General features: G+C 43.2%; 1 protein-coding gene across 2 annotated transcripts in view; it reads left to right on the top strand.

Annotated features, from left to right (window-relative positions):
* GTF2IRD2B (GTF2I repeat domain containing 2B) overlaps positions 1-16,087 on the top strand; it is a 47,406-nt gene extending 31,319 nt beyond the window's left edge. The window contains exons 9-15 of one of the 2 annotated variants that reach the window (XM_006770855.2): positions 287-364; positions 4,217-4,273; positions 7,563-7,640; positions 8,743-8,826; positions 9,594-9,777; positions 10,374-10,402; positions 14,394-16,087. In XM_006770855.2, the coding sequence (XP_006770918.1) occupies positions 287-364; positions 4,217-4,273; positions 7,563-7,640; positions 8,743-8,826; positions 9,594-9,777; positions 10,374-10,402; positions 14,394-15,997 (2,114 nt within the window). In that variant the 3' untranslated portion in view covers positions 15,998-16,087. The remainder of the gene's footprint in view (positions 1-286; positions 365-4,216; positions 4,274-7,562; positions 7,641-8,742; positions 8,827-9,593; positions 9,778-10,373; positions 10,403-14,393) is intronic. The other variant, XM_015568564.1, reaches the window with a different exon arrangement.
* The last annotated feature ends 6 nt before the right edge of the window (positions 16,088-16,093 follow it).

Here is a 16,093-nt window from a genome sequence, read left to right on the forward strand (position 1 = left end):
GAGGGTGGGGGAGGGGAGGGTAAAGGGGAAAGAGCAACCAAAGGACTTACATGCAGGCATAGAGGCCTAACCAATGGACACGGACAACGGGGGGGTGGGGGGTGGGGGGGGGGGGGATGTGGGGACAGGGACACATATGTAATATCTTAATCAATAAAAAAAATTAAAAAAAATAATGTTGCTGTGTTCATCGATACAGAACCCTGACGTTCTATCAGCTGGTCATCTTTCTGTGTTGGTGGGTTTGGCCTAACATGTAATTCTGTCATTTCCATTGCATTCAAAGGTATTTCTCTGAAAGCAGCAGCTGCGTCAGTCAAGAAAGAATCAGAGGATCCTAATTACTATCAATATAATATGCAAGGTAATACTATTTTATAATCATTTTCTCCTCCCAAAGTTATTCAGGATGAAAAATTGCAATTGCCACCCTCCTGTGTGGGCTGCCCCTCACCATCTTCCCAATAGCCCCTCTCCGCCCACTCCCTGCTGCCACAGCCGCCCTCCTGCTCCTTGACTTCCAGTATGACCAAGCGTGGGCAAGAGGCTGGAAAGAGGAAAAAAGCTTTCTTCAGGTAATTGCAGAAGTGGCAAATAAACTAAAGGTTAATACTGTCATCAGGCCGTGGGCCCTCCTACAACACTGTTGGCTGTGCGTGTCCAACTTGAAATATGTGAGGAGTCTTCCATTCTGACCTCAGTTGCTCTGGTTTCAATCTTGAGAATGGAAATTAAAGCCCCCAGTGTTAGTCATCACACACTGAATAGTGATAATGTGACAGGTTTCTTCATTGGAAGAAAAACTTGATATCAGTTAGTTTTGTGCCCATGTCTGTACTTCACAATGAGGAAAAAATTATAAAAAAAGCATAAAAGAAATGCTTTTTTGTTGTTGCTGGCACACAGAGATTAATTAGTAATTTTATAGTAAGAGTCACTGATAATAAAAACCAAAATGTATTGGGATTCAGTAATTTGCCTTGCAAATAAAGTATTGCTGGGTTCTCCCTTCCCTCTCTATTTTTACTTAAAAGAATTTTGGGGCCCTAGCTGGTTTGGCTCAGTGGATAGAGTATCCTGGGTTTGATTACAGCCAAGGACACATTCCTCGGTTGCAGGCTTGAACCCTAGCCACGTGTGGGAAGCAACCAAGCGATGTGTCTCTCTCACAAAAAGAAGCATAAGATGTCCCCTTTTTGCAACCCTTCAAGTAACAGTGCATCTCAGCTGTAATCACCAGTGGCCATTAAAACCAATTGTTAAATGTCAATAGGATTTTATCACGAGTAGATCAGGCTGACAGGTTCTAACTCACTCACTAGTCCAATGTTAACCTCATAAAGTAGAGGTAACCAGATATTATGTGCCTCCAGGTGGGATCTAGTAAGAAGTACTCCTTTGGGATTCTTGCCCTCCAAAATCAAACCTACGTCTGATGCAGTCTTTAGATTTACCTACCAATTTTCAGGAAATGTGGGAGATACAGAAACATAGGAAAACAACACTCCAAGGTCGCAGACAGTAAACGCCAGAGTGGTAGAAGCTCGACAAGACATGTGCTGATTTCTTTTTCCTTTTTTTTCTAATATATTTTTATTGATTTCAGAGAGGAAGACAGGAGAGAGAGATAGAAACATCAATGATGAGAGAATCATTGATCGGCTGCCTCCTGCACACCCCCTACTGGGGATCGAGCCCACAACCCGGGCATGTGCCCTTGACCAGAATCGAACCCGAGACCCTTCAGTCTGCAGGCTGACACTCCATCCACCGAGCCAAACCAGCTAGGGCATGTGCTAATTTCTTCATCAAATAATTGCAAGGTTTTTTTTAGATGGAGAGAAACCTGTTTTATAGTAAAAGAGATTTAAATGACATTGTGTGGGCTTTGTTGGGATCCTGATTTAAGCAAACCAACTGCAAAAAGACAATTACTGCTTCCTGTTGAATGCCAAATTATCACTGATGGCAGGAATTGGAAAGTCCATTTGTAACCATTATAATAAAAGATTGGATCAAGAAGGAATCCTCAGCCCTAGCCGGTTTTTCTCAGTGGTTAGAGCGTTAGCCTGCAGACCAAAGGGTCTTGGGTTCAATTCCCGGTCAAGGGCACATACCTCAGTTGCAGGTTTGATCCCCAGCCCCATGGGGTATGTGCAGGAGACAACCAATTGATGTGTCTCTCTTTCCCCACCTCCTCCCTCCCACTGAAAATCGGTGGCAAAAATATCTTCAGGTGGAGATTTGAAAAAAAGGAATCATTAGTGGATGCTAAATCTAGAGAGAAATTTAGGAGTGGAATACTTATGTGATCTTAAAGTTTCTCCCCACAGGCTGTTGGCCAGTTGCAAGAGTGAGGAAAAAAACAGTAATTTTACATTGGAAACATCAAAAAATACCTTGATCAGATGATCAAAATTCACATCACCAGAGAGAGACATATGAACTCTTAGTTGGTCTGGGCTGCTATAACAGAATCCATAGAATGGGGGTCTTAGAAGCAACAGGCATTTATTTCTCACAGTTCTGGAGGCTGGAAAGTCCAAGGTCAAGGTGCTGGCAGGTCCAATGTCTGGTGAGGACCCACCTCCTGGTTCGTAGATGATCTTCTCAATGTGTCCTCCCATGATGTCCTCCAAGGAAGTTCCTGGCATCTCTTCTATAAGGGCACTAATGCCAATCCTGATGGCCCCACCCCCATGACCTAATCACTTTGGAAAGGCCCCACCTCCAAGTACCATCACATGGGGGTAAGATTTTGACATTTGAATTTGGGGGAAACACAGATATTCAGTCTATAGCAGACAGCATATGCCTCCAGATGTGATACCCTGAGAAGGATAGCCCATCATCTAGGCAGTATTCTGGCCCAAAATGCAAAACTTGAATCCTATCATGAAGAAACATCAGACAGGCTCAAAATGAGGAACATCTATTGTGGGGGAATGAGGGAGAGGGGTTTCTAGTCTTAAAAAATGGCAATGCCATAAATATCAAACACAGACTATGGAACTGTTCCATAAAGGAGACTAAAGAGACATGACAACAAAAACCATCCTGATCACACCCTGGATCCTTTACGGACGGGGAAGAGCTACAAAGGACATTTGGGGCAACCAACCAAATGCGAATACAAGCCCTGGCCGGTTTGGCTCAGTGGATACAGCGTCAGCCTGCGGACTACAGGGTCCCAGGTTCAATTCCGGCCGAGGGCACATGCCTGGAGTGTGGGCTCGATCCCCAGTGTGGGGCATGCAGGAGGCAGCCAATCAGTGATTCTGATTCTCATCATTGATGTTTCTGTCTTTCACTCTCTCTTCCTCTCTGAAATCAATAAAAAAATACTTAAAAAATGGGAATACAAATGATAGATTAAGTAAAAGTATTGCCTCAATGTTAAATGCTGTGATTTTTATAACTATTCTGGGATCATATAAGAGAATATCCCTTTTCTTAGGAAATAATCACTAAAGTGTTTAGAGATAAAGAGCCATGGTGTATGTAACTTTATTTCAAATGGTTGGGGCGGGGGAATATATATATATATCCCATATCAATAGATTGGGGGGAGGAAAGGGAAAGATTACAAATGATAAAGGAAGTGATAAAATGTTCACATGTTATCTGAGTAAAGGGTATATAGATCTTTGTTGTATTTTATTCTTGCAATTTCTCTGTAAGTTTAAAATTATTTCAAAATAAAAAGCTCTTTTTAGAAAAACACGGTCCTGAGACAATTAAGAAAAGTTGAACAATGACTAGATGTGAGATGATGATAAAGAATAATTGTTCACCTGGGGCGTCATCATGATATTGGAGTGATGCTGAAGGCAGAGAATTGTTGTCTTACTGGTCCCTACACAGTATTTGCGCGTTGAATTCTACCATATCTGGGATTTCCTTTGAACCAGCAGCGGGGTTGGGGTGGGGTGGGGTGGGCACAGAGGGAACAGGGGCACAGGAGTTGATGACTCTTGGCAATGGGGGATGGGCACGTGGTTTCATTATACCATCTCTGTTATGTATGTTCGAAAATTTCCCAAAGGACAAATAAAGGAACAACGAAAAAATGTAAAGAAAGGGTCACTTGTACAAGGAGTCAAAATATTTCATGTACTGTACATCCCTGGGCGGATCTGGAATTATTTGCATTGTTTTAAATGATTTTTCTTTTTGTATTTCCAGTTGTTTTACATATTGCTTGCTTTCCTTTCAGAAAGCCATCATTCTTCTGCGATCAATGAAGTAATAGAAATGGAATTGCCAATGGAAGGTTAGAAACACGAAGCATTTAATTTCGTGTGTGTGTGTGTGTGCGTGTGTGTATTTCAGTTTACAGTATTTTACAAAGAGCACACATGTATGAAAATAAAGAAGGGGACTTCCTGGCATGCTTTTTTAGAGAGCTGGCTGGGTTCTAGTCCTAAAATGTCATCTTAAGGACTCTCCCACTCTTTTACTTTTGTAAAATGTGGTTTTGCTTACCGCACCTGGATGCAGAAGTTAAGTGGTGAGAAAACTTGGTACTGGTGCCATTTGTTGTCCTATTTCATTTTGTCTTTTGGATGGGCATGCCCACATTTTTTTGAACTGAGCCGAAAAGTATTTTAGGAAATTCTTTTTTTGTTTGTTTTGTGAATCCTCACCCGAGGATATTTTTTTAATTAATTTTTAGAAGGAGTAGAAGGAAGGGAATGGGGCAAGAGTAAAAGAAATAGCAAGACACACATCGATTGTTTGCCTCCCACACATGCCCCACCAGGGGGCCCTGGATGGAACCCGCAACCCAGGTACAAGCCCTTGACTAGAAATCACACCCACGAGCCTTCAGTGCACAGGCAACGCTCTTAACCACTGAGCCACAGTGGCCAGCGCTTTTGTGGGGTTTTTTTCAACGTGGCATAATATTTTAGTAAAACTAATTTAAAATTAAATTTATTGGGGTAACTGTTTGGTTTTATTGTTCAGTGTTTGTTTAAATGCTATACCCAGTAGGTACAAACATATTCTAAGGATATTCTTTATCATTAAAATATTTTTTATTTTTCATAGAAATGAGACCATTTATTCTGGAGTTTGTGGATTTTCAGCCCATTGAATTAAAATAATATACATTTTTTTATTGTGCTTCATTTAGTAATCTGCTAAAAATATTTTTAGCTCTGATGCTGAAATGTGAGCTGATCACATTTAATATGAGTTCTTTTATTTTATGTCTATAAATAAAGTATATCATTCTATCCTGGCATTTAATAAAATGTCACTTATCTGAACAGATGGGATTTTGAATTAGTAAAATCGGAAGTATAAAATTGCAATTTTATCATTTTTCCAATCCGAAATGATTTAACAAGAAGACAGTAGTATTTGGACCATAGTGTATAAACTATACAGATTATACTTTTAAAATAAACATTTATACCCTTGAAATTGTATTTTTTTTTCTGAGTGAGTCCTTTTTACTTAGAGATATTACTTACCTTGAAATATCACAGGGTCTGAACTGGTTTTCCCGTGATTAGGGGAATTTTGAGATTGAATGAATATTCCCATCTTAATTTGATAATTCCATCATACTTCACTTTTTTGAATTCTAAAAATGGTTTCATGAAGTTGTTTATTTTATGGGGAGGAAACCTCTTGTCATTATTTATAACAGAGAAAACGTGGTGCTGTTTCAGTGTGCAGCAGGTAGAGAATGGATCGTGGTGACCCATTTGGAAAAATGCTCCCAGTAAGCTCAGGGAGAAACACGCCTGTCTGGCTCAAGACAAGTTATACCCAAAACAGAGAGGGACAAAAAGAAACCACAGTTTACAGTGGGATCTCAATTTTGTTTAGAAAAATTAATATAGTCAAAATAGTGGAGTAAGAAAATGCCGTGCTCACCTCCTCCCAGGACCACATCAAAATTACAACTAAACTACAGAACAGCCATCATTGCGAACCCCCTGAAGTCTAGCTGAACAGAAGCCCCATAACTAAGGACATGTAGAAGAAGCCACATTGAGACTGGTAGGAGGGGCGGACAGCCAGACGGCTGGTCCCACACCTGTGTGTGACGGTTTAAAATCTGGAGGGATTTCTTGGCTTCAGAAGTCCCCCATGAGGAGCGAAGGACCCCAGCCCAGGGTTCCAGTGCTGGGAAGAAAAGTCCCCATAGCTTCTGGCCAGTGGAGATTGTGGCTGAGTGAGACGGAGGCTGCTGGAGTCCCAGGGGCTCCTCCTAAAGGGCCTACGCACGGACTTACTGGGACTCACTTACTCTAAGCTCCTGTGCTGGGGCAGCAGCTGAAAAGGTGCCAGGAACATATGGGAAGAAACTGAATTGTCTGGTTTCAGGGCAAGGGCTAGAGGGACACTTCTCCCAGACAAAAGTGCCAGGAGGCACCATTGCTCCTTTGTTGAACCCTCCCTCCTACCACAGCCTGCAGGCTTAGGCAAGTGCCACATCTGAGTCCCCATCAACTTGGCTAACACCCTTCACCCTGCCCTGTTGATTCCCTGAGACCCCACCCCACCCAACTTGCAGGCCCACCCAAGCTGCTTTCACTGGGTTTTCCATACAAACGGCCCCTCTTGGCTCAGACTGTGGGCTTTACTAGGGTCTCTAAAAGGCTCACAGACCCCATACAAGCAGCATCTGGCCTCACCATGCACTGTACCGCTCGCTAAGCAGCCCTAAGCCTGGACTAACTGCAGCCAGCCTCTCCCGGGCACCTCCTCGCACAGCACAAGTGACAGCCATCTGCAGATCACCGACGCTCATACCAAGGGGCCCCGGGCAGGGCATAGGCACTGATAGAACCTGGCCTGCACCGGAGCATCACCAAAACACCTCAACGGGTGACACACCCAAAGGACAGGCTCGGCAGGCACCAGAGGCCCCGCCACCGTGTCTCCTGGTCCATAGCGTTCGCCCCTGCACAACACTCCATTTGTAAGGATGGGTTGGTGCTGATTCACCTGTACTTTGTTGCCTCTGTGGCTCCTTGTGTCTGTCTGAAGTCTTGCTCTTCAGATGCATAATCTCAACTCCCGAGTGATCATTCACACAACACGTGAACTGAGCTTTGAGTTCCTGGGATAGGACTAGACAGGCTCATTTATATTTCTCGCCTAGAATTTAAGTGAATGTTGTATTTATCATTTGACCACAAACATGATAACATCAGCTCTGCTTTTACTATCAGCCCTCGTTGAGCATTTCTGTGACTCTGTTAAACCATTTTTCATAGGATGTCTGTCTACTACTTAAATGTCCTCCTGGACACACTTATATGTCTTATTTCTTTTCCCCCTTTTAAACTGAGAATAACAACAAAGGTAATATACCTTTAAACACCGTTCTTTTAAAATCTGCAGTTTCATGGTCAAAATCCCCTTTGACCATTAAACTGCGGAGACTCAAATATCATCTGATGCCAAGCCATCTTGTTTTCCTGCAGCTAAATGTTCTCAAGGTTTTAAAAAATGCATTCTGGACTTCTGAGTAATGGCACATTTTTAGAGGAGAATTGGCCTAATTTTCTGTAAGTTCTAAATTTCAATTCTGTTTTAAGGAAACACAAATCCATCCAATACTACAAGTTCTGCAGCAGGTGTTGAAGATCTTAACATCGTTCAGGTGACAATTCCAGGTATGGAAGTTTATCTGGCTTCATCATAATTTATATTATACTAGAGGCCCCATGCATGAAACTTGTGCAAGAATAGGCCTTCCTTCCCCTGGCTGCTGGCACCGGCTTCCCTCTGGCACCTGGGACCCGGGATTTCCTCGCAGCTCCAGATTCATCCAGAAGATCATCCAGAAGGATGCCCGGTCTTATTAGCATATTATGCTTTTATTATAGATTTTTTATTTTCTTATATTTTAAACATTTTCTGACATGAATTCGTCTCTTGGAGTTGTGTTGTTGTTGATGTTGTTTCCTTAGTTCATCCTATTAATTATGGGATGACAATTCAGGAATATAGAATATGCTGCAGATCCCCACTCACTGAATATCTTGCCTGTATCAAACATTGTTAATCAAATATATTGTTCTCCCAGCCATGCCCTGGCATTATGGGAAAATACACCTCAAAGCAGATAACTCCAAACACTAGCTACGATTGAATTGGATTTGGCCACAGAAGTGAAATTTTCTTTTGCTGCCCATCATGTAATCTCCTTTTCTGAATAAGTGTATGTAAAAGATATCTGGAAAGCGACAACAGAAGCTAATTGCATAGTTCCTCCAGAGAAGGAAACTGAGAAATGAGATGAGGATGGAAGACATTCACTATGTACTATTTTATATCTCTTGAATTTTGAACCATGTTGTTGCTTTATTTATTCAAAATTAAATAGAATAAAAATTTTAAGTATTGAAAAATATTCCCTACTAATCTTAATACATTTTATTCCTTTTACATGTCATATTGCTTTGGCTAGGATTTCTGTTATAATGTTAAAGAGTAGTGGTGAAAGTGGACATCCTTGTCTTTCATAATATTGAAAATGTTCCTGAGAGTAGTGTGTAGTATGTTTATATGGAGTTATAGTTTGGAAAATATAACTTTGTAATGAAATGGCTTCCATTTACAAATTTCCAAGATGCTTAATTTTTGCCAAAACTAAACTGAATCATAAGCCACTTAAAGTGCTTTTTCATATGCTAACAAGCATTTCTTCTAATAGCTTTCTTGGGGGCAAATAGATTATTAATCCTCGTTTGTTTGTCTGTTTAATTATTTTAGATAATGAGAAGGAGAGGTTATCAAGCATGGAAAAGATAAAACAACTAAGAGAACAAGTTAATGACCTCTTTAGTCGAAAATTTGGTAAGTTTTTATATCGTTACATATCCAAAATTGATATAGTTGAAATAGTTCTTTTTAATCGAATACTTTATCTGAGAAACTGATCTTTCTGTGAAGGAGCTATAATCAAAATGAATGTGTATTTTTACTGAAAAGCTTTTACATCGGAACACTAATTAAAATAATAACAATAATAATAATAATAATAATAGCTATCTTTGATTTACTGAGTTCTTACCATTGCTGAGCGTTGTTTTTAATGCTGAACACGTGATTAAATATCTAATCGTCACAAAAACCTTTTCAGTAGATACTATGATAATCCCTATTTGATGGATTGAGAAACTGAGTCTGCTATACTACCCACTGGCAATTTCAGAATCAGTAAGATTATTCTTACATCATAGTACTCCTGGAAATTAAAATAATAATGGCTCATCACCATTGTTGTCACTTGATGTGAATGCTTTTTTTTTTTTTTTGAATATATTTTATTGAGTTCCCACAGAGAGGAAAGGAGAGAGATAGAGAGCCAGAAACACTGATGAGAGAGAAACATCGACCAGCCGCCTCCCGCACACTCCCCACTGGGGATGTGCCCGCAACCAAGGCACACGCCCCTGACCAGAATCGAACCCGGGACCTCCCAGTCCGCAGGCCGACGCTCCATCCACTGAGCCAAACCGGTCCCGGCGATGTGAATGCTTTTTAAATCTTAACGATAAAGCAGAGTTTGCGTTAAGTAAATGATGAATGCAATTAATGTTTTGCTGTTTGTCTCATCACAGGGGAAGCCATTGGAGTGGATTTCCCCGTGAAAGTTCCTTACAGAAAAATCACATTCAACCCTGGCTGCGTGGTCATCGATGGCATGCCCCCAGGGGTGGTGTTCAAAGCCCCTGGCTACCTGGAAATCAGCTCCCTGAGGAGGATCTTGGATGCTGCAGAATTTATCAAATTCACAGTCATTAGGTAAGTGAGAGTTCCCCTCTCGGTCATGAGGACGCATCTGCAGACAGTAACTTGCCTGCAGGAGATGAGGGCGGGATAGGGACTTTTACCCCAAGGAGGTGGGCGATGGGTCCCTGCAGTCAACTGCTGTGCCCTGCTGCCTCTCAGCTCATTTTATCATATTCTGCTTCCGTGAGTTGTGTGTCCCTGTCCCTGTTTCTTTTGTTACTGTTATTTTTAATCCTCATCCAAGGATATATTTTCTTTTGGTCTTTAGAGAGAATGGAAGGGAGGAATGAAGGAGGAGACAGAGAGAGAAACATTGATATAAGAGAGACACATTGTTGGGTTGCCTCCTGCACACACCCCAAGCAGGGGCCGGGGATCAAACTGCAACCCCAGTACATGCCCTTGACCGGGAATGGAACCCACAACCCTTTGGTACTCGGCCAGGGCCCTGTTCCTGTTTCTTGGTGATCATGGGCAGCTGTCTTCAGTTTTATATCTCACTGCAGTAGCATAGAGCTGACACTCACAAAAGTTTGTCAAATAGAACTAAATAGACAGGAGAGGAAATATGAACGTTGTTGCATTCACCAATATCTCTTTCTCTTCAGACCACTTCCAGGCCTCGAGTTTAACAATGGTGAGTATTCAGGAGGTGATATCATTCCAGCAGCCGCTGTGAAGCGGAAAGTGTCTTGGTGGGAACTGACCGCGGGGTCCTTGCTTCTTGAACCTTAGCGCAAAGCATGCTGCTCTTTATACGCATTTTCTTTTTCCTGCTTGTTGCAAAGTCTCTTAATTCTGTTCCTTGAATTTTCTTAGCCAGGCTTTTTTTTTTTTTTAATCCTCACCCGAGGATATTTTTCCATTGATTTTTAGAGAGAGTGGAAGAGAAAGGGAAAAAGAGAGAAACATTGATGTGAGAGAAACACATCTATTGGTTGCCTCCTGCCTGAGCCCTGACCAGGGCCCGGGCCAAGGAGGAGCCTGCAACTGAGGTATGTGCCCTTGATCAGAATCGAACCCGAGACCCTTCAGCCTGCAGGCCGACACTCTATCCACTGAGCCAAACCAGCCAGGGCCTTAGGCATTTTTTTCTCACACATGAGTTTGATGGACCTTGCTGCACAGCAGACTGTGTGTGATACGTGAGCCCTTTATGGTTGGGGCTCGTATCATAATACAGTGGTGCCTTGACTTACGAGTGTCCCGACTAACGAGTTTTTCAAGATACGAGCCGTCTCTCGGCCGATTTTTTGCTTTGAGTTGCAAGCTAAAATTCAGGTTACGAGCCAGCTTCAGATACTCCACCGCTAGTTGGCGCAGTAAATGTCACAGTGAACGCCACAACATCAGCCCAGCATCACATATCTCACTCATTCACTTTATGATTTGACATACGAGTAATTTGAGTTACGAGCTCTGTCACGGAATGAATTAAACTCATAAGTCAAGGCCCCACTGTACTAAGATGTCTTGTTCAGTTTTGCTCACTCTGTGCCTACCACCCTTTCCCTGCTGAGACTATGGAGTTCCCTTTATCCTAGTAATGGAACATTTGTGAATGGCACTTGTTTACATTAAAAGGGAATCTTTTTTTAAAAAATAAAGTAAATAAAAGTAGTGAAGTCCTGGCACTTCAATGGACGAGGCACCAGGCGAGCCGTTTAAAGCCAGTCGGGGCTGGTTCGAAAATTTTAAAAAGAGGACCGGCATTCACTCCGTTGTCAGACATGGTGAGGCAGCGAGCGCGGATATAAAGGCAGGTGAGGATCACCTCAAAACGTTTGCTGAAATTATAGCAGCAGAAGGATACGTCCCCCAGCAAGTCTTCAACTGTGACGAGACAGGACTCTTCTGGAAGAGGATGCCAAGGAGAACTTACATAACGGCAGAAGAGAAGGGGCTGCCAGGCCACCAACCCATGAAGGACCGGCTAACCCTCGCACTGTGTGCCAATGCAAGCGGCGACTGCAAGGTTAAGCCGCTGCTCGTTTATCATTCGGAAAACCCCCGAGCCTTTAAGTCACATAAGATTCTGAAAGAAAAACTGCAGGTTATGTGGAGGGCAAACCCGAGGGCGTGGGTCACCAGGCAGATCTTTGTGGAGTGGGTGAATTCGGTCTTTGGTCCTGGCGTTAAGAAATACCTCCAAGAAAATAACCTACCCCTGCAAGCTCTTCTTGTCCTGGACAGTGCACCTGCCCACCCACCTGACCTTGAAGATGACATCCTCGAAGAGTTCAAGTTTATAAAGGTGCTCTACCTTCCACCTAACATCACCCCTATCCTGCAGCCAATGGAACAGCAGGTGATTTCTAATTTCAAGAAGCTCTTCACCAAGCACCTGTTCCGCCACTGCTTGGAGGTGACGGAGAGCACAAACCTCACCCTTCGAAAGTTCTGGAAGGACCACTATAACATCGTGACATGCCTCAGAATTATCGATATGGCCTGGCAGGGTGTTACAAAGAGGACCTTGACTTCTGCGTGGAAGAAGCTGTGGCCTGAGGTAGTGTCTGAAACGGATTTTGAACCCGAAGCGGCAGTGGTGGAGGAGATTGTATCCCTCGGCAAGTCCATGGGCCTGGACGTGGATGAAGGTGACATCAACGAGCTCATCGAGGAGCATTCCGAGGAACTGACGACGCAGGAGCTAAAGGAGCTGCAGATGCAGCAGCACACGGAGGCTTTGCAGGAAATAGATGACACGGAGGAGGAGGGGGAGGTTACCTCTGTTAGTGAGATAAAGGAGATGTTGGGAGTGTGGGAGAAACTTTCAGACTTTATTCAAAAGAAACACCTAGAAAAAATTGCAACTGGGCGTGCAATGGAGCTATTTAATGACACTTGCCTAACTCATTTCAGAAATATTCTGAAAGGGAGGATGAAACAGATCTCATTGGACAGATTTTTATCGAAAACTCCTGTAGGTGAAAGAGATGAAAGCGTGGCGAAAAGGGCAAAAATCAGCAAATAAGATTCAGTTATTCAGTTCAGCCTTTCTCCTCCGACTCCATCAGCATCTTTAAGTCGTTTGATCTCCAAGGTAAATGCTGTACATTAAACTTAATAAAACAAGTTTATTGCACTACGTTCTATTGTTCAGTATTGTGTTTTTATATAATATTCGTTATTTTTAAATACATTTTTCTTATTTAAAAACATTTAACAAAACAATTGCGGTGTTTTTTGGGTGTCCGGAACGGATTAATGGCATTTCAATTCATTGTAATGGTGAAAATTGATTTGACATACGAGTAATTTGAGTTACGAGCTCCGTCACGGAACAAATTAAACTCGTAAGTCAAGGCACCACTGTACTGAACTAGTCCATCTCAGTTGGTAGACAGTGATTCCTGGCCACCCCAGCCCCACTCCCTGGGGCCCCTACCCTCCAACTCCCACAGTTCAGAACTAAAAGTGGTACCACCTGGCACAGCAGTGCTCCCAGAACCCTCCAAGCCCCCCTACCAGTGCTGAAAGTGACATCTGTTCTGACTGAGCAATGCCCCAGGCACTCTGCTGGTTAAATATTTTTAATGTCTCCCCTAGATTCTTACAAGCAAGCTACTATCCTATAGGGTGAGTGAGGCAGAAGGCGTAGAGATGTTCTCAAGAGCTTGAATCCCTAGGGAACCGCCTCACTTACAGTATTCTTTTGAAATGCTCAATTATTAGTCCTAAACTCATCTGGTTGCTAAATGATGTTTACATTTGTAATAGCTTTATCGAGGCACAATTCACATGCCAGAAAATTCACTCGTGGAGAGTGTACACAATTCAGTGATTGATTTTTAGTAAATACTGTATAGGGAGTTGTGCAGCTATCACCACAGTCTGATAGAAGGACATTTCCATTGCCCCCCAGACATTCCTCCTACCGACTTCCAGTCATTTCCCGTTCCCACCCCCAGGCCCAGGCATACCAACCACTAAATTGACTTTCTGTCTATATATACATATTAATTTGATGTAAAGTTCAAGCATTTAATTTTCTAGGAAAGTCTACCAAAAGTGAGTTTTCATGTCTGTGTTCTTTGGAAGTAAAGCATACTTGCATCATGGCCAGGTTCTTTCAGTTTAAAACAAGTTCTGTGCGGTCCTCTGGCCATCACCTGTGTCTTTTGTGATGCTCAGCAGGTGACTCATACACCTTCTGTGCTTGTTCCCTTCTCTGACTATAAAGTTCTCTTGAGAATCAAAAGAAAAAATACGTTCAATGCAAATGTACTTTCAAACCATTCCTCTTTAGACCAGATGTGGCAAACAGAGCTGCTTACTGAACTTGACCAGGATGTCTTTTGTTTGGCTCATATACTTTTAAAAATGGTAATCTGGCCACTATTAAAAAGCCTGGGACTTTTTCCTGAAAACCACTTTCCAGGCTTTCTTTGGAAATCTGCCGGTCTGGCCTCAGAGGCCCATTTCCCTCCAGCAGCCCTTTGCTAGGGCTGAGTGTCCACCGATCCTGGCTGCAGGGGCGGGTTACTCTCCAGTTAACCACACCCCCTACCCACTTTCTCTCTTCCGCTTATCCTCATGCTTTTGCTGCTGCTTTTCTAATAGCAGAGTTAAAAGAAAAGTGAACTATTTCTTTATTTCTTTATTCTCTATGTCTTTATCAAAAGTGGGAAAAAGAAAGATAGACCTTGAGGGCCGTGTATTTCAAGAAAAGTGGGAGAGAGCGTATTTCTTCGTGGAAGTGCAGAATATTCCTACGTGCTTAATATGCAAACAGAGCATGTCTGTGTCAAAAGAATACAACCTCCGACGCCATTATCAGACCAACCACAGTAAGCACTATGACCAATACACTGAGAAGATGCGCGATGAGAAGCTTCACGAGTTAAAAAAAGGCCTCAGAAAGTATCTCTTCGGGTCATCAGAAACTGTGTGTCCTGAGCAAAAAGAATTATTTGCAAATGCGAGTCCCAACGACAACGCTGCCATGCAGGCTGCAGAAGATGTGACTGGGAACTTATGGGAGAAGTTACGTGAAAAAATCCGATCATTTGTGGCCTACTCGATTGCGATCGATGAGATCACAGACATTAATAACATCACCCAGTTGGCCATATTCATCCGTGGTGTCGATGAGAGTTTTGATGTGTCGGAAGAACTTTTGGATACAGTGCCCATGACAGGTACAAAATCTGGAAATGAAGTATTTTTGCGTGTTGAGAAAAGCCTTAAGAAGTTCAATATCGACTGGTCGAAATTAGTGAGCGTGGCCTCCACGGGCACCCCTGCCATGGTTGATGCAAACAATGGGCTTGTGACAAAGCTGAAGTCCAAGGTGGCCACGGTTTGCAAGGGCTCGGACCTGAAGTCCGTTTGCTGCATTATTCACCCGGAATCGCTCTGCGCTCAACGGTTAAAGATGGACCACGTCATGAATGTGGTAGTGAACTCCGTGAACTGGATATGCTCCCGTGGCCTGAACCACAGCGAGTTCACAACTTTGCTCTATGAACTGGACTGCCAGTATGGCAGCCTCCTCTACTACACGGAGATTAAGTGGCTCAGTCGTGGGCTGGTGCTGAAGAGGTTTTTTGAATCGTTGGAAGAAATTGATTCCTTCATGTCATCCAGAGGGAAGCCCCTGCCTCAGCTGAGCTCTCAAGACTGGGTCAGAGACTTGGCCTTCTTGGTCGATATGACAATGCATCTGAACACTTTGAGCCTCTCTCTCCAAGGCCACTCACAAATCGTTACGCAGATGTACGACTTGATTCGGGCGTTTCTGGCAAAACTGTGCCTTTGGGAAACTCATTTGGCAAGGAATAATCTGGCCCACTTTCCCACCCTGAAATCAGTTTCCAGAAATGAAAGTGACAGCCTGAACTACATTCCCAAAATTGTGGAGTTAAAGACCGAATTCCAGAAAAGATTGTCCGACTTCAAACTCTACGAGAGCGAACTGACCCTGTTCAGCTCCCCTTTCTCCGTGAAGATCGAGAGCATCCACGAAGCCCTGCAGATGGAGGTGATTGAGCTGCAGTGCAACATGGTGCTGAAAACCAAGTACGACAAGGTGGGGATCCCCGAGTTCTACAAGCACCTCTGGAGCAGCTACCCGAGATATAAGAGCCACTGTGCAAAGATTCTCTCCATGTTCGGGAGCACTTACATTTGTGAGCAGCTGTTTTCCATTATGAAACTGAGCAAAACGAAATACTGCTCCGAGCTGAAGGACTCCCAGTGGGACTCGGTCCTCCACATCTCGACATGAAGAGCATGCTCCCGGAAATGCCCCATGGGCTATAAGACTAGAGTCCTCTAGACCAGTGGTCGGCAAACTGCGGCTCGCGAGCCACATGCGGCTCTT

Source organism: Myotis davidii, unplaced genomic scaffold (assembly GCF_000327345.1).
Source record: "Myotis davidii unplaced genomic scaffold, ASM32734v1 scaffold424, whole genome shotgun sequence".
Classification (NCBI taxonomy): Eukaryota; Metazoa; Chordata; class Mammalia; order Chiroptera; family Vespertilionidae; genus Myotis; species Myotis davidii.